General features: G+C 43.6%; 2 protein-coding genes across 2 annotated transcripts; both read right to left on the bottom strand.

The window, feature by feature from the left end:
- Positions 1-722: 722 nt before the first annotated feature.
- Positions 723-15,494, bottom strand: dok2 (docking protein 2). The gene is made up of 7 exons (XM_088314247.1): positions 15,288-15,494; positions 5,655-5,783; positions 5,404-5,574; positions 3,868-3,970; positions 2,501-2,670; positions 2,199-2,408; positions 723-2,103 (listed from the first exon to the last, which is right to left on the bottom strand). The coding sequence occupies exons 1-7, from the start codon at positions 15,348-15,350 to the stop codon at positions 1,564-1,566; spliced, it is 1,386 nt and encodes a 461-aa protein (XP_088170373.1). The 5' UTR covers positions 15,351-15,494; the 3' UTR covers positions 723-1,563.
- A 211-nt stretch (positions 15,495-15,705) lies between these two features.
- Positions 15,706-18,368, bottom strand: LOC148323179 (kazal-type serine protease inhibitor domain-containing protein 1-like). The gene is made up of 4 exons (XM_088314248.1): positions 17,709-18,368; positions 17,299-17,504; positions 16,948-17,095; positions 15,706-15,977 (listed from the first exon to the last, which is right to left on the bottom strand). Exons 1-4 carry the CDS (start codon positions 18,223-18,225, stop codon positions 15,892-15,894), a joined length of 957 nt encoding a protein of 318 aa, XP_088170374.1. The 5' UTR covers positions 18,226-18,368; the 3' UTR covers positions 15,706-15,891.
- Positions 18,369-19,481: the final 1,113 nt, after the last annotated feature.

Here is a 19,481-nt window from a genome sequence, read left to right as displayed (position 1 = left end):
GTGTCCATTGAAAATGTTTTAATGAGTTAATTACTAAGTACAAAAGTTGGTGTTTAACTGAAATTACACTCCACTAAAAATACCTAAAGAGGTTTAGGTGATTTTTAGTACTTTTGTTTTTATTTTATTTTATTTTTCCAGACGTACCGATTGTATAAGTGCCAATGTTGAGCAGGAGGTGTCTCTGAAACTCTCGGTCAGGGTGTTGATGTCGTGAGAACAAACTGTTATGTCAATAGATGACCAGCAGAGGGAGCAGGTGGCATGAGAATTCGAGAGGAGAGAGCATGGGAGTAATGCATGAAGTATGACTATGGGCTGATAATTGTGCCTCTAGAAACTGAATCTGAATATCATCGATTTGAATGTGAATTGCTTAACTTGAATATTTGAATTGAAAAATGAATAATTGAATTTAAAACTGAATTGTTGAATTACATAAATTGCATAATCGTTTAATTTGAATCTGAATTTTTCCATCTACAATTTATGTAATTCAATAATTATTTTATCCTTTTCACTCATTTGTTTATATTCATTGCAATTTATTCATCTTTACTTTTGACTTGAAATTAAGTTATTAGTAATAATTCGTTTGAGTATAATTATATAGGAAGCGAATTTTCAACTGAATTTAGCGCCCCCTGGAGTTCACGGCGTCCTGTACATCTGCTGATCTCGCTCAGCCTGTGCACAGCTCTAGTGCATGTCAGAATCAGAAATCAGAATCAGAATTCCCTTTATTGTCATTGTACAGTGTGCAACGAGATTTAAATGTCCCCCAGTGGCCAAAGTATGCACACACGAGCAGAATCATCCATCCATCCGTTATACTGTCCGCTTCTCCTCATAAGGGTTGCGGGAGTGCTGGAGCTTATAGCTTTGAAATAAAGCATGAAATCATGATGCATCAACAATTTAATTCGTTACATTATATTCAGTCGTGTAATTACTGTATTGTATTTAATTACTGTATGTTTTTAGGAAGTACAATAGTGTAGAGCAGGGGTCTCAAACTTGCAGTCCTGGGGCCACGGGCATTTGGTGTTGTTGTTGTTGTTTTTAATCACTTATGTGCGAAACAAAAACAAAAAAAAATAGTTTTAGCAAGACTTCAGTCTGATGTGACACAAACTGGAAGGACAAAAATATACTTTCACCGAGTCCTAGTCATGCCTATCAAAACCTGTCGTGAAGAGAAAGGGACACCTCGACTTGTCTCGAATGCACAGAAAAAGTCACAGCGTCATTTCTCAACTAGCCATGCTGAGGAGTATGCAAAGTACCACAGTGATGAGAGAGAGAGGAGCTGTTTACGAATCTTGTTCAAATTCTGAAGAACTGCTCATGTTCTGAACAGTTATTACTCAAAACCGAGTACAAGAATGAAAACAATGAACACCTTTTTTGTGGACTACTTGATGTGGCGCACCCAAACTTTATCCCCAGAAGCCCAAATAAGTTGAGTTTGAGAACCCTGGTATCGAGAAATATTTTTCCTTTTTTAGAAACATGTTACAAGGGGTTGGTTTGCTGTATAGTGCATGGCCCATCGCAATGTGGTCAGATGATGTCGTCACCGTCGTCGTCATGGCATGCCGCCATCACATTGTGGAACAACTTGTGGTCTTCTTCCTGCACTGCAACAGGAAGAGCTGCGCGTCCCCGTTTGGGGGTGGCGTAGAGGTGACTGCGAGCGTCGTCTTGGACGGCCATGACCTTCCATGCATCTCCTTTCAGCTCCTCTGGAACGTCGTATTCAGAGGGCGGGGCTCGAGGGTCTTCAACTTGGGGCTCGTTGTAAATGTGATCCGCTTTCCCGTAGAGCGGCGCGAAGGTGTAGCCTTCTGGGGGCTCATCACAGAGGCGTGTTGGATTCAGCGTCACCTCAGAGTATTCACCGTCATGCTGACGGAGGGGCACCGTGCACTGTGGTGTGCCAGGCGGCGTGCGTGATGCTGTAAAGGACACCTGTGAGTAAGTGCCGTCCATGGACGGTACCTCGAAGGTGCGGGGGCAGCATTTTCTGGAGGCCGTGCTCCCGTTGTCCTCCATCGTCAAGCCGCTGATCCCTACCACCGTCTGTGCCAAGGTCACGCCCACCTGACACACCAATCAACATCAAATCGCAACATCCACGTCATCATGTCACATGTTGAAGTCAGAAATTTGTGACGTCATATGACACGCATACTGACCCGAGTGGCCGAGGATTGCCAGTTGTGGCTGTGCGGCGTGGGTGGTAAGGGCGGCAAGTTGACCTTCCGGCCACCAGATGATTGAAGGGCACGCTGAATGCTAATGGCTGCTTCAACTGCTTGGAACAAGGAATGACCTTCTTTGGTGTCAAACTCAAAATTGCCTTCACCCGATGCACAGCGACGACCTGCCTCCACTGAGAAACAGCTCTGAAACGTACACACGCACACACACACACGCGCACACACACGTGCACACTTAGGGGATGCATCACTACTGTGTGCGTGTGTGGGTGTGTTACCTTGTCCCGCCCAAAGCGGCGAAGGAATCTGTATGGCCAGGACATCAGTGTAACGCCTTGATTGTCCAGCAGGTGGAGTGCATCCACGCTCGCTCGAAGGACGCCGTCGCCCTTCAAACTACAACGTTCAGATGAAGCCGTTCTACGCACATGCACTTGGAAGTCACGCACTACAGACACCCGTGCATGTACACACAGACACACGCGCACACACATGAATTAATACTTGTGCACATGCAAATATACGTATGCACAAAGCACACACAAAAAGTTGCTACACCACACGCGCACACACTCGCCAGTTCCACAAAGGTTGGTTTCCTCTCTGAGGTGCTCATTTCCTGTGTGATATTTTTAGATTAAATGTTCACACAGTTACTGACAACCGCGAATGTCTAAAAATAACCTGGACGTGTATCGCCTACTTGCTGTAGATGGAACTAGTCCTGCATTTGAAAAAGGACAAAAGTTGGATTGATGGGGATGCATGGGCGGGTCATTTCGCACATGTGTTAAATGAGTCTAATATTTTCACTTGATTAATTAAAAGAATTAAATCCCAGCCGTTAACGCGATAAATTTGCCAGCCATAATAAATATACTATGTTTTTAATATTGTGAATTATGTTTCACCAGGTTTTTTTGTACCCCATCCGACTTCGCAACGCAGACCTCCCAGTGGTGGAGAAGTCTTCTCACCTTCCTCAAATGCAGTATAAAGTCACCGGTGACCATCTTGTGTTGCCACTCGCACCTAAGTCAAATACAGACTTGGCGTTTTCCCATTACTTTCTGTCTCCACGGTGAAAATTCTACAGTTTGTGTTGTACGAATAAGCTTGCAGAAAGCTCGACATGCATGTTTCATCTGTAAGAATGAGAGTACAAATTTTCTCTCATAAGGTATACATATACAGTATAGTGAGTTCTACTCAAGGATTCACCTGCAAGGTTCGGCTTTCCAACCACATCCTCAAAACATGCGTGTACTCACAAATGTATAACTCATGCATGTATGGTGCATGTTTATGTTAGTAACAAGTATGTATATTAACTTTTTTTCGTGATATTTAAGTTGTATGCACGATGTGCTTTTTAGGCATGTTTTTCTATGCTGCATTATCTGATTCATTTATGCATGCTAAGCTTCTTGCATGTTTGTTCTGTTCCTTATTTTTGTAAAATATTTCTTCAATGTATACATAGTTCACTGTAAGTTATGCTTGTTTGAATATTTGCTTGATCCACTCCACATTTGCCATCAACCACAACAAAAACTGGCTTTACAGTCTGGAGAACTCATTTCCTGTTGCATTCTTGGAGGCTCAATGTCACTCTCTCACGCACCCACATGCGCACACTTAGTACCTGGGTTGGTGGTGGTGCTGTACAAAGCGTTGTCCTCCATCCCTTCTTGGTCTTTTTCTTGTTGTAGTTGATCTCTGCTTTTGCTAGGCTCATCCCAGCACACCTGCACGCAGCCAATCACAAACATAATAATAATGTGAATAATGATATTATTGTGCATGTGAGCAGAGAGCACATGTTGAATATATATATATATATATATATATATATATATATATATATATGTGTGTGTGTATTAAGCAAGGTGGGGTGGGAGTCCGCCAATGCGAGTGGACAGTCAGATCAGGTTAGTTCAAGTTTGCGTGTTTAGGGATTATGTGAATGCGCTTGTTAAATACATTTTATTCATTAGTTTGCTCAATAAAGCCAACAATGATTAATGTAAACCTTCCAGGCAAAGATTTTGCCTTTAACTTTTCTCACTTAGTAGTGACAAGGGAGTCGGGAGTGAATTAATTTCGGAATCATTCCTGAATTACAATGGGGCATATTCTCCCGTTTGGCCTTAAGTCAATTTCTTATGTGCCTTTCTTGCGCTTCAAGGTGCCACAATTCTCCTGTCCAGATTTCGGACAAACCCACTATGTGTAACCTGAAATATGTGCACAACCACCTAAGGGGTGAGGTGGCTGGCTGGCGCTGATCCTTTTTTGCACCAATACGGCACCCAATGTTCAGCTGTTATTGTAATGTAGGGGGGACACATATACATCTGTGGGGCAGCGTGTAAGTGTATAAGGTACAGGTGTACCCCAACACAAGTGTTTTACTTTGGAGAGGTTTTAGATCTTAGTACAGCCTCCAGAGCACAGAAGAGAAAAGATGGTTAAGTCTCTGCGCGCCGGCAGATTTTTTCAGGGAACACCAACCCACATTACTGCTCATCTACTCATTTCATGAGGGGGCGTGAGCGGCACATTTATTGTAAATCGGGTGGGAGAATCTGCACAACCCAAAAAATTGTGAAGCAGCATACCTTTTTTGACTTAAGCACACAATTGATCAGATACTTCCGAGGGGACGTTGGATTTTGTATCATTCCCACGCCCCTTCATATTTCTTTATGCACCTTTCTTAACTATAATTGATTGCGGGATGGGGGGGATATGCATACCCCCTCTTGCTCTAACCCCGCCCATGGGCGCAGCCCCGTCAGACCGCCTGTTTTTACACACCCCTGCCAACGAGTTATTTGGTTTAGGAAGAAACGTCTTCCGCACAGCAGTGTAAGACCGTTTGGAATGTTTTGCCCCTTGCTGAATAAAATCTTTATTTTAAAAAATGCACTTAATGTTGAGTTGGTTTATTTTTGTCAGATTTTTATAGTTGCTTGATGATTTTATGGTGGGTAAAATGCCCAAAAATTTTTTTAAACAGAGCAAACAATTTTTTTACAATAGTTTAGGTGTGACTTTAGAGCTGAAAATTGTTCCATTTAAATTGTTCCAATTAAATATTTTAAGTCATATAAGTTAATAATCGTGGCAGCTTTCATTTCACTGGGATGTTAATGTGGAATTATAGTTTCATCCGTACAGGAAAGGCGAGCTGGCACAGCGTTGTGGCCCAGTCACTGACATGGTCAGCACGGGCTGCCAGCACCACAAGCTTGTCGACAGTCTCCAGCAGGAATGGAGCAGAGTCAGCAGGACACGCCTCCACGTGGACGTTGGTGCTCACGCGAACCAGATCGGATAGACGGATCACCTGAAGGCGAGACTTTGGACGCTGTGATAAATGAGGGACACTTCATCGCGAGTATGAGACGGACAAACTGTCAAACCGACCTTGGTGTGTTTGCGTCCGCTCCTCTGCTTCTTCTCACTGCCGCCGCCATCTTTGATTTCCCACAGTTCCAGACGGGAGATGGAAGAAGAACTTTCACGGAACAGGACACACCACATGCTCTTCCACTTCTGCATCAATTCACACAAACACACAAAGCTTCAACGCTTTTTTTACACTAAGAATCTCTCTTAGCTTTGTTAACACTGTTTGCTCTTGTTGTTGAGCATGTACAAGCCTGGCAAATATACAGAATCACCAGTTTCAGAGGATATTCACTCAGTTGTTTAATTTTGTAGAAAAACAAGCAAAAATACAAATAGTAAACAATTCAAATGGATTCAGGATTTGGTGGTTAAATTGTTAACCGACAGCGATCGTGAATTTGAGGCAAGAGTCCAGCCTCCAATAAGCACTATATATGATAATATATCAATCAATCAATCAAATTTTATTTATAGAGCACTTTTCATACATAAAATGCAGCTCAAAGCGCTGTACAATAAAAACATCCAAATTACAACAAAAAACTAAAACCCATTCCACCCACTCAACGTAAACACAAGACACATCCACATCCACGCCTGAACTCGCATACACACAGAACACTCGCATTCACACAACTTAATAAACCATCTTAGTAGAAAGACAGAAAGACATGGCAAGGCACAGAGAAACCATATGAGAAAATCTACCCAGGGTAGGTCATCCGCGCTGAGAGGGATGACGGCCCACGGCCACAGGGAGCTCCGTCAACACACAGACCCCTGGCCCAGACGGACCGGGGCCGACCCTACACATAGTGCAGAGGGCCCCGGTCCGCCGGGCCTAAGGAGCCTCCGGGATGAAGCCCCCTGTGAGAAGGCCAGCCACACCTCCCAGCGCGGAGGCCCCCCTTGAGGAAACACTGGAGCTAAAATATATAAAAGAAAATGATAATGCTAAAAGAAAAAGAAGCTAAAAATTAAGACAATAATATAAAACGACGGAGCTAAAATATATAAGAAAAATTACGATACTAAAAGACACAGAAGAAGCTAAAAATTAAAAGACAATAATATAAAACGACGGAGCTAAAATATAAAAGAAAAATTATGATACTAAAAGACAAAGAAGCTAATAAAAAATTAAAGACAATGATAATAGATAAAATGACAGTCTTGAATTAAAAGACTAAGATAAATTATTTAAAAGCCAAACTAAAAAGGTGAATCTTGAGCCTCCTTTTAAAAATATCAACAGTCTCTGCGGACCTGATGTCCTCCGGCAGGCTATTCCATAGACGAGGACCAGAATGGCTGAATGCAGCCTCGCCATGTGTTCCAGTCCTCACCCTAGGAATAATTAACAGGCCGGTGCCAGAGGACCTCAGGGTCTGCGAGGGTTGATACGAGAAAAGAAGGTCAGATAAATAAGATGGCCCAAGACCGTTAAGGCATTTGAAAACTAATAGAAGCACCTTAAAATCAATCCTGAAACACACAGGGAGCCAATGCAGCAATTTTAAAACTGGTGTAATATGTGCCCGCCCTCTGGTCCTCGTCAGCACCCGTGCGGCTGAATTCTGAAGTAGTTGTAGACTAGAAATACTCTTTTTGGGATGACCAGAGAGCAGGGCATTACAGTAATCTGGGCGGCAGGAAATAAAAGCATGCATCAGCACCTCCGTGTTAGCCTGAGAGAGAAATGGGCGGAATCTGGCTATATTCTTAAGGTGATAAAAACCAATCTTGGTTACATTTTTAATATGAGGAATAAAACTGAGCTCAGAGTCAAAAATGACGCCCAGGTTCTTCACAAATTGTGATGATTTATAATCTTGTAGTTTTGGTAAAAGTTTTTCTCTCTGACCTTCAGGACCGATAACTAAAACCTCTGTTTTGTCCTGATTGAGCTGTAGGAAATTCTCTGCCATCCATGACTTAATATCTAAAATGCAATTTAAAAGGGTATCGATAGGCTTTGTGTCATCCGGAGACACGGCAATATACAGCTGTGTGTCATCAGCGTAGCTGTGGAAGCTGATGCCGTGTCTCCTAATGACATCCCCAAGAGGAAGCATGTACAGATTAAAAAGTATTGGGCCTAAAATTGAACCTTGGGGAACCCCACATTTAATTTCATGGGTTTTGGAGGAACAGGTATCCATACTTACAAAGAAACGTCTGTCTGTGAGATAGGAATAAAACCAGTTAAAAGCAGTACCAGAGATGCCCACTAGGTTTTTAAGTCTATTTAATAAAATGTGGTGATCTACTGTGTCAAACGCGGCACTTAAATCCAGTAGCACCAAAACTGTGAGTTTTTTTGCATCTGCAAAACACCTGAAATTTAAATTTAAAATCCTTAAAAGAGCTGTCTCTGTACTACAACATTTTTTTCTAAAATCTTACTTAAAAACGGTAAGTTGGATACAGGTCTGTAATTATTTAAAACACTGGGGTCTGAATTGCTCTTCTTCAGAAGGGGCTTCACCACCGCCGTTTTAAACGCAGTGGGGAAGACACCCGTCTGAAGAGAGCAATTAACTATATTTAAAATCTGTTCCTCAAAAAATCCATAAAAAGCTTTTAAAAGTGATGTGGGAATTGGATCTAAAAGGCAGGTTGTTTGATTTACCTGGGAGAAAACTCGACCAAGTGTCCTTGCATCAACGAGGGCAAAACCTTCCAGTGTTTCCTCTGGTAAAAATGACTGTCCAGCGTTAATAGAAGTTACATTTTGATGAGCTAAAAGACTGGATCTTATGTCATCGATTTTACTTCTGAAGTGGTCTGTAAAGTCCTCACAGAGGGCGTCGGTCGCTGACTTTTTAATATCAGAGCTGGTTCAAAGATGGAAGGTGGAGAAGAGATACCTATGGTTGTTTTTATTAATTGTAATGAGATTTGAGAAGTAAGACATTCTTGCCAGTTTGACTGTTTTATTGTAGGATTTGAGTTGTTGACATAATATTTGGTAATGAACTGTAAGGTTGCTCTTTCTCCACCTCCTTTCTGCACTCCTGCATTTTCTTTTTGATTCCTTAGTTAAATCATTTCTCCACGGGGGTATCGTCTTGATTTTTATGTTTTTTGTTAAAAGTGGAGCAACGGAGTCTAATGTTGATTTTAAAACCCTAGTTTAAAAGGTTTAAAAATTCTCTGGACAGTGGGTCTGAGATATTGTCAACGTGCACATTAAAATCGCCAGTTATTAAAATTCTGTCATAAGTGGAATGTAAAAATCGATAAGAACTCTGAAAACTCACTAATAAAAGAAGTAGAGTGATGAGGAGGTCTATAAAGTGTGACGCAGAGAATAGAGGGACTGCTAAAAACAAAGGCATGGTGTTCAAAAGATAAATACCTGTTAAAAATAGTTTCCTTTGAAAAAAGAGAAGTTTTTATAATTGACGCAGTCCCGCCTCCTCTTTAACAGTCTCTGGTCGAAAATAAAATTTGGTGGGCAAGCCTCGGTGAGAGCAACTGGAGAATCTGTACCTAGCCATGTCTCAGATAAAAGAATACCTTCAAGGTTGTTGTCTAAGATCAGGTCGTTTATGATAAAAGTTTTGTTTAAAAGGGAGCGCACGTTCAGCACAGCCAGGTTAATGTTTGTGCTGGACGTGCGCTCATGGTCACATGGATTTGAAATGTTAACATATTAAAAATTGTCACTGTTAAAACCACTTTGTTTGTGTGTGGGAGGGAAGCGTCTGCGAGTGATTGTTTGAATTGAGAAAATGTCCGACGTGAGTGGTAATGATAGTGGGGGCCTGTTGGGAGTGCTATTGAAAGAAACTAAGATTGGCCTGTAGGTGGGTGTAGTGAGTTTGTTATTGCAATGGTTTGTGTTAGAGCTTGGGGTGGGAACACAGGCGGAGTGATTTGTCCATAGGAGTCAGCTGGGAGCGTGATTGACAACTGCATAATGAATGTTAGCTGCTAAAATCGAGCTACCCAGGAAGCTCGGGTGAAAACCGTCTGGTTGGTAAAAGGAACGACGGTTCCAAAATAGGTTGAAATTGTCAATAAAAGCAAAACCGAAATATCCACAAGTGCGTATGAGCCATGTGTTCAGGCTTAAAAGACGACTGAAGCGCTCGCTGCCGGGGGATAGCGGCGGTAAAGTGCCGCTCATCCAGACCGACAGACCACAAGTTTTTAGCAGGTCGAAGAGGACATTAAAATCTCGCTTGGTTTGCTCCGATTGTCGGCGCACTGTTTCATTCGTCCCCACGTGGACAACGAGCCGGGATACGGATGGTGGAAGAGAGAGAAGAACATCTGGCAGGATGTTAGCTATGTCCGTGACTTTGGCTCCGGGATAACAGCGGGTGATAGTATCAATGTAGCGTGTGTGTTTAATGATGCTGTCGCCAACAATGACGGTGGTTGGTGAGTGCAGAGGATGTGAAGAATGAGTGCCAGGGGAACCGTGAACTCTGTGGACTCTGTGAAGAGAATCCCGACCTCGTTGTCCTGAATCGTGCTCCTCGGGCCGGGTGGCAACTGAGGACGGGACTGGTGAGTGGCGCCGATGTTGTGGCCCACTCGTGTGCCGGGACACTGCGTCCCTGAGCAGCCCCACTCGAGAACGGTCGACCGGGCCACGCGTGGACTTACCCACTCCGGCCGAATTCAGCGTGAGCGGCAGGGAATTCAAAGGAGCACCTGGGACCCCAGCCCTGGGGTCAGATGCTACGGCTGACGTCTCCGACCGCAGGGGCGCAGCAGTGGCAGCGGGAGAATCCTCTGCCAGGGCGGAAAAACGATTCCTCATGACCAATCGAGGGCGGGGAGATGGTTCTCTGTTGCCCTGGCTGCGGGATGCCACCTCGACCGAGGTGGTACCATGGAGTGGTGTTGAGCAGGATGGGCCTGGGCAGGTAGCTGGATCCCATCTCACCGTGTCCGTCAGTGGAGCCTCTGTCATACTCACCGCTGTCATGATTTCGCTGGATTGCCTATCCATAATGACGGCGGAGAATTGTGGGAAACGGGTCGTGAAAGACGCGACGAGGGACTCTTTTCGACGGAGTTCTTCAGTCAGACGATGGACTTCCTCTCTCAGGTCAGAGATTGTTTTATTTGTTTCATCCTGCACCATTATGAACCAGGTCCGGTGACCGGGGCTAGCACGGCGGGCTAGCAGCGGCTAGTCTGAGGCAGGAGAATGCTAGCTGTTTGACAGTTGTTTGACAGTTGGCCGGTTCACCGGTGGGAGCGTGTCCGTAGGTTAAAAATTGAAAACAGTCGCTGTATACAAAAAATGAAAAAAAAATAAATAAAAAGTATAAAAAGTATGTCCAAGCAGTAAAAATAGCGCAAGCTTACTACGATGAGCACTCCTACGGAGGCAAACAACTTGCACGTCGCTCTACTGCCACCTGAGAATTGTGTCTCGTCTTAATGGTAAACGAGATATATGACAACAACGATCTGCCGAATCGCTCAATAGCAAGATGACCATTCCTCACATCAAGGGTCCTCAATCTTGTTCCTCGAGGGCCGGTGTCCTGCAGGTTTTCCATCTTTCCCTGCAGCAACACAGCTGATTCAAATGATTAGATAATCAGCAAGGTCTGCAGAAGCTAGATAACGATCGCTCAGGTGTGTTGCACCAGGGAGAGATGGAAAACGAGCAGGACAGCAGCCCTGGAGGAACAGGTTTGAAGAACCCTGCCTTACATGGTCCCATGTATTTAAAATTAACCAGGTGGGGGCGCTGTTTTGGCAGATACAAGTGTCTTAACAAACAATATGCCTATTCTCCAAAATATAAAATGTAACTGAGATTATCTAAAAAGTCAAGTGGCCATGAAGGAATTTGCTTGCATTTAAGTGTTTGTGTGGAAAGTTGTTTAAAGACAATTTGTGCCTCGTGATTGGCTGACGACCAGTTCATGGTGTTTTCCTCCTCTTGGCCAAATTCAACTTCTGAGGATAGGCGGTGCAGAAAAATGGATGGATTCTGCCATGGACTTGACAGTTTGTAATGCGAAACATTCATAAATTAAATTATCCCATTGAAATGAATGGAAATGCAATATATCCATTCAAGACAATCAATCTCTCTCTCCCCCTCCCTCCCTCTCTCTCTCTCTCTCTAAGCATAACAATCTTATTCAGATGTTTTTCTTTTGTTTGTCTGTTTTGTTTTGTTTTTGAAAAGAGAGGATCCAGGGGAACTTTATGTTTATGACGTTAAGGCAGCATCTGTTAAAATTGTGATTGGATAGAGTGTGCGTGTAGGAGGAACAACAAAAACATTCCTTCTGATATATAAGCCGGTGTCAGACCATTCCCGTTTCCACAATGGTACTTTGGTTGACACAACTGTGTTTTTGCTGTTAGTTCAAGTGCCTTTTCCTGCTGAATTCTAGCCTTTCTCATCGCCGGACAATGAGCGACCAAGCTCCTTGTCTGGACTTTTTCCACAAGTTTCTCCATTCCTCAGTAGATCCAAAGGACAGACTCAGTTGGCCATTAGCTTACCTGATTCACCCAGAAACTCACCTACTTGCTGCCTGCCTCATATTATCTACTTTTGTCATTAAACCATACTTTAACCCTTGCAATCTGCCTCCTCTTAGCTCTTGGGTCATCGTATGGAGAACTACGGTCAACCGTCACCACTTTCCTCCATGTTTTCCATTTCTCAATGCTGCAACACATCTGATTATTTAGTTGTTTTTTTTTACTTATCAGCTCATTAGCAGTGCTGCAGCTGGGAGATGGAAAACCATGCAAGCTAACGGTCGTCAAGGATTGGAGTTTGTGACCTGTGTAATAGGTGACAGGTCTTTGAAGTGAACTGAATCATTAGAATTGCCCATCCACTCTCTTTTCTGCTTCTCCTCACAAGAGTCGCTGGGAGTAATGGAGCCAATCCCAGCTATTTTCGGGCAGTAGGCAGGGCACACCCTGGACTGATTACCAGCCAATCGCAGGGCACACAAAGACGAACAGTCATCTGCACCCAAACTCACACCTAGGGACAATTTTGAGTGTTCAATCAACCAACCATGTAAGTTTTTTGGAATGTGGGAGAAAACCAGTCTACCCGGAGAAAACCCACTCAGGCATGGGGAGAACATGCAAACTCCACACAGGAAGGCCGGAGACGGAATCAAACCCTGCACCTCTGCACTGTGAGGCCATCGTGCTAACCGCTTGACAACCGTGGCACCCTCATTAGAATCAATCAAGAAGAATCAATCAAAAACACTTTATCCGCTCCAATTACAGGGGTAAACTTATTAAACAGTTTGAAATGCAGTCTGGTAAGCGTTTACCGCAATAGTTTTGGCCAAACGAGTGTGACGTAAGCATACAAGTATATCTTGTAAATCAGTAATAAATCACATAATGCACGGATTCCAAAAATAATGCATACAAATTTTTAGCGGCATCAATTTATAAGTCAATATTATGTCCAGCTGGTCAGCCCTAGCAATCATACACAGTGTGTAATTAGAATTGCATGACTTTCATCAGGCCAGACACCAATTCCCTTGCCTTGGTGGCTGATACCGTTGTAGAGCTGAGCGAAGCCCCGGCTGGAGCTGGCTGGCCTTACTCTGAGGGCATGAGAAACGTGGAGCAAATGCAGCTTCATCATGCTTATTTTGAACTCTGGCCTCCACTAACTGAACTGAGTCTGCAGAACTCAGAGCCGTATTGGATTTCTATTCAATCAGCACATCTGTAATTTATTCAGGAGCCAAACCATTCAGTGATTTCTAGACCAGTAGCAGAATTTTTAAATCTATTCTACAGCTAATTGTGAGCCAATTTAGAGCCTTTAAGACTGGAGTAATATGTTCGGAGCTTTTTGTTCTGGTCAGATCCCGATCTGCAGCGTGCTGAATGAGCTGCATCTGTTTGATGCCCTTTTGAGGGAGTCCAGTAAGAAGACCCTTACAATAATCAAGTCTACTGGGAATAAAAATATGGATATGGATTTTTACTGTTCTGCTTGGAGCATACAACCCTTCAGTCTGGATATGATTTCAGCTGGTAAAAGGCTGTTTTGTGATTGATTTTATAGGCTTGCTGAAATTCAGGTCTGAATCTATCAGCACACCATGATTTTGGACTTGGTCTTTACTTTCTAAAAGCAGTGACTCCAGGTGTTTTCTAACCGCAATCCTCTTTTCTTTTTTGCAGAAAACAATTACCTACATTTTGTTGTGGTTTAGCTGAAGGGAATTTGGGTTCATCGAGTTGTTGAGTTGCTCTAGACAGTGGCACAATAGCTTAATTGAACTGATATAATTCGAGGCTGTATCATCTTTTCTCCAAGTTTAGTCCTAACACTCAGAACAGGCAATAATAGCAAGGGTAAAAACAAAAAGAACACGAAAACTAGGGCAGCATCTGGGACCAGCAATGGAAAAACCTTCATACAGTCTAGAGACTTGGATTCCTCGAGAAACAACCGGTCAGCTGATCAGAACAAACTCTTAAGTGCACATGCAGCCGCTTGAGGGAGGCCCAGAAAGGAGTTCTGTGCAGAGCCCAGCAGCAGCATTTTGTCCTAACTGGAGACGTTTCAGACAGGGCTGGCTTACTCCTGAATCAAGTGCAGTACAATAATCCGGTTAAGAGTTGATAAAGGCACGGATGAATTATTTAAATTGGACGTGGTAAAAAAAGGCTTGACCTTTGCCAGCTGCCTGAGTTGAAAAAAGATGGACTTAACTACTGCACCAAAGTGCAATTTGAAAATCACTGTCCAACTTAAAAACTACGTTATAGACTGTTGCCCGGTTTGCCAATGGAAGGTAACCCAATCATACAACCACAACACCAATACATGGCTTGCATTTTCCTTAGATTCCTGCACATGCAAGGATTTATGTTTTGTAGACATTATATCAGACATGATGAATCTGATTACCAAACATATAGTAAAGAATGTGAAGTGCGCACTTTCTCAAGATGGAACCCAGAGAAAACACCAGAGGCCCTAGAATAGAACCCTGTGGAATCCCATAAAACAGCATGGTAGAGTGGGGCTCAGATGAGCAAATCTTAAATACATAGTTGTGTTTGTCAGAAATGATCTTATTAGGCACAGGCCTAGCACTAATCCAAGACCAACAAAAGCAGAATCCAGCCGCTTTTTGGATTCCAAAGAAAGAGGTTTCATACAAACCTAGTTTCAGTTTCAATCTTGTGACCAACTGATTAGTATGAAAATTGAAGGAGACACAAAATCAATGTAACACAATAATGGCTCGATTTCCCAAACTTCAAAAATCACATTTAGGAGCAGCTTTGCTACAAGTACTTAGCCTTAGCACTGCACAAAGAAGCGACTGATCAACAGTCAACATGTAGGGAATATGTAGACATAAAATACCTTCCCATTCCCAATCACACCAGTGAAAAACAGGTTGTTCTTCAATAAGAAATGGAGGAAAACTCCACATATGAAGGCCTCAGTTGGGATTTGAACCTGGAATTTCAGACTAGGGAAGGACACGCGCTAACCACAAGGTTATCGTGCCGTTGCAGATGCAAACTAATGTTTTGTTGTAAATATTTGTCAAGAAGGATCAGAACGCTCAAAAACATGTTTTTTAGCTTTGTTGAGTGTTGCGATTGTTTCCATGTTAGCATTAGCTTTGAGGTAGCCTGTGATACCTTTCCAAACCTCTGCTGCTGAAGGTAAACGTTTCCTTCTTTCTTTACGTCCTCGTCCATCATGACACGTCGCCCTTGTTGTCGTCTTAATCCACTTAAACCACGTATCGTGTCTCTGCTGTGTGTTGCGCCTCTATTTGTGCTGGTGTTTGTGGCTTCAACTTCCTGTTCTTGTATGTCTTCATTGTCACTTCTTCTCTTGCATTATCAGTTTGACAGACGTCAGTGCGGCGACTTCCTGTCGTATGCTTCTTAAAACTGGAACGTGCACGCACACGCACATATTCACAGAAAACCTGCCGTCCACAAGCTGAACTTCATCTTCTTGTTGTTTGTGTTTAAAGCAACAAGACGGCGCACTGTTTGACTTCAGTCTGTAACAATTGTTTTATTTTTACATTATTTTGTTATGTTTTGTGTAACTGGGATTTGGTGCGCAAGTGTCGCCTCTTCACACACAACCTTTCACGTTGTTGTTGCAGACTATTTAACCTCATCTATATTTATAGTTTTACAGTACACTTCCTTCTATGTCAACTATACTAGCTTCTGACAAAAGCTAATGGTGGGCCAGAGGAAGAGATCATCATCATCATCATCATCATCAATAATGGTCATGGTCGTAGTCCAAGGTGTCACTCAGCTGTTTCATGACAGACACGTGATTGGCCAAGTAGGATGACAGCTCCTCTGAAGGACAAACACATGACCAATCAGAAGGGAATGTGTCGTTATGCAACCAATCACAGTGTTAGATTGGACGACCTATCAGAAGAAAGCGTTGATTGAAGCAGAGAACGTTTAATCGTATGCCAAAGCAGAAGTGAGCATGGAATCAAGCAACAGATTAGAAGAGAGTGTGTTATCAAGCATTATTTAGAAGAGTGTGTTATCGTCTGGGCCAATCAACAGAGGGCATGTCAAATGAGCAACCAATCTGAATAAACAAATCATGCGACCAATCAGAGCATTTTATTCTGTGACCAATCAGAAAAGAAGAGCATTTAATAAGCATCCAATCAGAAAAAAATCTAATCGATCAAATTACCTATCAGGAAAGGGTCTTAATTCGTGCAACCAATCAAATGTAAGTATTGATTCAAGTGAGCAATCAAAGGAGAGCATTGAAATCTAACAACCAATCAGAAGTCTTCACTGAATTGGCATTCACCTAGAAGAATGATTCATTAGGTAACCAATCAGAGGAGAGCGTGTTATCAAGCAAATCACGAATGAAAACACTTACTCGAGCAACCAACCAGATGAGTGCATTTAGTCATGTGTCCAATAAGAAGTGAGCATTAAATCAAGCAACCAATCTGAAAAGGCCAGTAAATCGTGTGTCCAATCAAAGTTGTGCAATGATTTAAGCATCCAATCAGAAGAAAGCATTTAATTATGAAACTAATGAAAAAAAAACAACAAAACCCGAGTCATATCACCAATTAGAGAGCATTTCATGAGGCAACCAATCCTGAGAAAGTGTCTTATCAAATGATTAATCAGAAGAATTTGTCAAATTGGCATTCAGAGGTGCGCTATAATCATGCAACAATCAGAAGTGACGATCAATTCAAGCATAAATTAGAAGAGTGTGTAATCAAGGTACTATTCAGAAGAGAGAACTGAATTGTGCCACTGCTCATCAGAGATGACTCACCCACTGGCAGGACCCCCAGCGCGGCAGAGGCGGAGGCAGAGCCGAGGCGGTTGCGGGCGATGCAGTGATAGGTTCCAGAGTCCTGAAGCTCCGCCCCTTCAATCTGCAGCCAACTGGAGAGCTCGAACTGCAAAGGACCTCCACGACTCTGGAGACGAACACGAAGAAAGGCTAGCCGCAAATTCGTTCCTCAGTTTCATGCAGTGGCGGAGCTAGATTGGGGGTCGCAGGGGCACTGGTCACGCATGAAATATGCTTGGACCCCCCCCTCCTCCCCGTGCTACGCTAGGCTAGCAATTCACTGTTTGGCTTTGTTTCATTCCGTTTTGTAGGGTCATGCATAAGCATCACCTGCACAGAGATGTGCGGGTCATCTCCGGGCAGGACGACATCGTCACGGTTGTCTCCTCCGTCCACGTCCAGGTTTACGGCTCCATCGCGTTTGTCCCTACGCCATTCCACTGCCGCCATCGGGAAGGCAAATACCTCGCAAAGGAAAACAAGATGGCTGCCGCTCCCGTTCACTTGACTTTTAGGGCCCACTTTGATCACCGGAACTGTGGTGAGGAAGGGATTTTGGGGTGAGCGTGAGCATGGGAGCCTGAGTAGTGTGAGTAAGTCTGATGGGTGTGTGTGTGTTTGACTTGTGTGTTTGTGTGTGCATTTAGTGTTGGCGTGTGCCTGTGAGAGCTTTTGTGTGACATATGTGTGAGTTTGTGTATATATGACAAAAGTATATATATGTGCACAGGCCTACTTACCAGTCTTGCAAGGTCCCCTCCCCCTGGTGTGCAGCTTGGGGTCCGAAAATGCAGCCTCTTTGAAGTGGCACATGTTTGCATATGTCACTCCGTCACTACCGCACACCGCCTCGCGCTCCTCGCAAACGCACACTTGCTCTTCTTCTTCCTCGTCCTCCTCCTCCTTCTCATCGTGGCCCCGTCCCCATCCAGCGGGTCGGGGGTCGGGTTGGCACCGCAGCCCGGCACCGCAGAGTCCAAAGCGGACGTTGGTGAGTCCTGGGTCACAGGCTTGCCCCTCCAGGTTGGCGCACTCTAAGCAGCAGCCGCAGCGGTCCGAAACCACACCGGCGCGGCAGCCGAGTGTCGCCGGGCAGAGGTCGGCTTGGCACGGGCCGCAGTTCGCTGGAGGGGCCGCTGCGTCGGTGACGGCGGTGGGCGGCAGGCCTGTTGGCTGGTTGTCAAGAGACCGGCACGGGCACGGGTTTGGGCAGAGAGCCAGGAGCATAATCACAACCGGCAGAAACATGACCGTCATCCTGCGCGAACTCTTCCGTACAAAGCGTGTTCCGTGAGGCACGAAACAGCCTTTTGGAAAAATAGAAAAATCTGTTAAGTTATTGTTTTTTCTTAAATTGTAAACAGCTGAGCCGCTCGCGCTTCTTCCAACTACACGTGTGTAAAAATCCCGCAATAACGCAAACATTTCCTGTTGGTTCCTTTAAAGTAAAATCTTGACCGGAAGTGTGTTTTTGATACTAGTCCCGATATTTTGACGGTAATGTTTTTATTTAGAAAAGACACACGATGAAGATAAATCCTGCTAAACTGAACTAAAACTGCTAAAAGAACACAGTTGAAACTTTTGCAGACTGTCATTTTCTTTGTTTTCGTGTTACTGCACTCAACACGCACACGCGCGCATACAACAGCTGCTCCTCTCATCATGTCTGTAGACCACCTGGATTAAAAAAAACGCCATTCCAGGACGGTTCTAGAAATCCCGAAGGCGCAGCGAGACGCCTTTTCCACTTACTTCAAAGAATAAAAAATAAATAAATAAATAAAGAGGGGAAAAGCGCCAGCGGTGTGGTGATCATCGTTTTCCTAACCCTAGTCCTCTTTCGGAGTTAGTGTCCGCAAATAGCACAAATGTTAGGTTTGTGTGTTTGCGGCACACCGCCACCAACCAAACCCCGCCCACACGTCATATGAATAGGATTTTATACCGCATATACTTGTGAACTGTTTATGGAATATTAACAAAAGTGTGATTTGAACATTAAACTTTAAAATTTTCATTCATTAACAAAGGGGAACTTGTTTTCTTTTTTTTTAGTAATAACCGAGCTACTTTCAAAATGCATAAAAGTACTGTATATAGTGTAGTTGTAGTTGTTTTTGGAATGAGGGAGGAAACCGGAGTACCCGGAGGAAATCCACAGAGGCACGGGGAGAACATGCAAACTGTACACAGGAATGCTGGAGCCAAAATTGAACCCACGACCTCTGCACTGTGAGGCCAACATACTAACCAGTCGTCCACCGTGCCGCCTAGTTGTAAATTTCAGAATTATTTCAATAATGTGTGTACCGCAGCTACATGGTAGCATCAAGTTGCGTAATTGGAATGCTGAGGTTGGATAGTTGTCTTGCAATATTAATGGTGGAAAAGGGGCTTAAGCCTTGCATGGATCTTTATTTCTTTCACAAAGATATTTTACACAACTTGATAAATTATATAATAACAGACAGTGCAATGGTGTTAATGGAGTGATGCTTTCAAAAATGTGT

The sequence above is a fragment of the Idiotropiscis lumnitzeri genome, chromosome 14 (assembly GCF_059441095.1).
Source record: "Idiotropiscis lumnitzeri isolate Australia: NSW breed Sydney's pygmy pipehorse chromosome 14, RoL_Ilum_1.0, whole genome shotgun sequence".
NCBI lineage: Eukaryota > Metazoa > Chordata > Actinopteri > Syngnathiformes > Syngnathidae > Idiotropiscis > Idiotropiscis lumnitzeri.
Note: the sequence above shows the minus strand (reverse complement) of the source record. Positions and strands in the feature narration are given on the sequence as shown.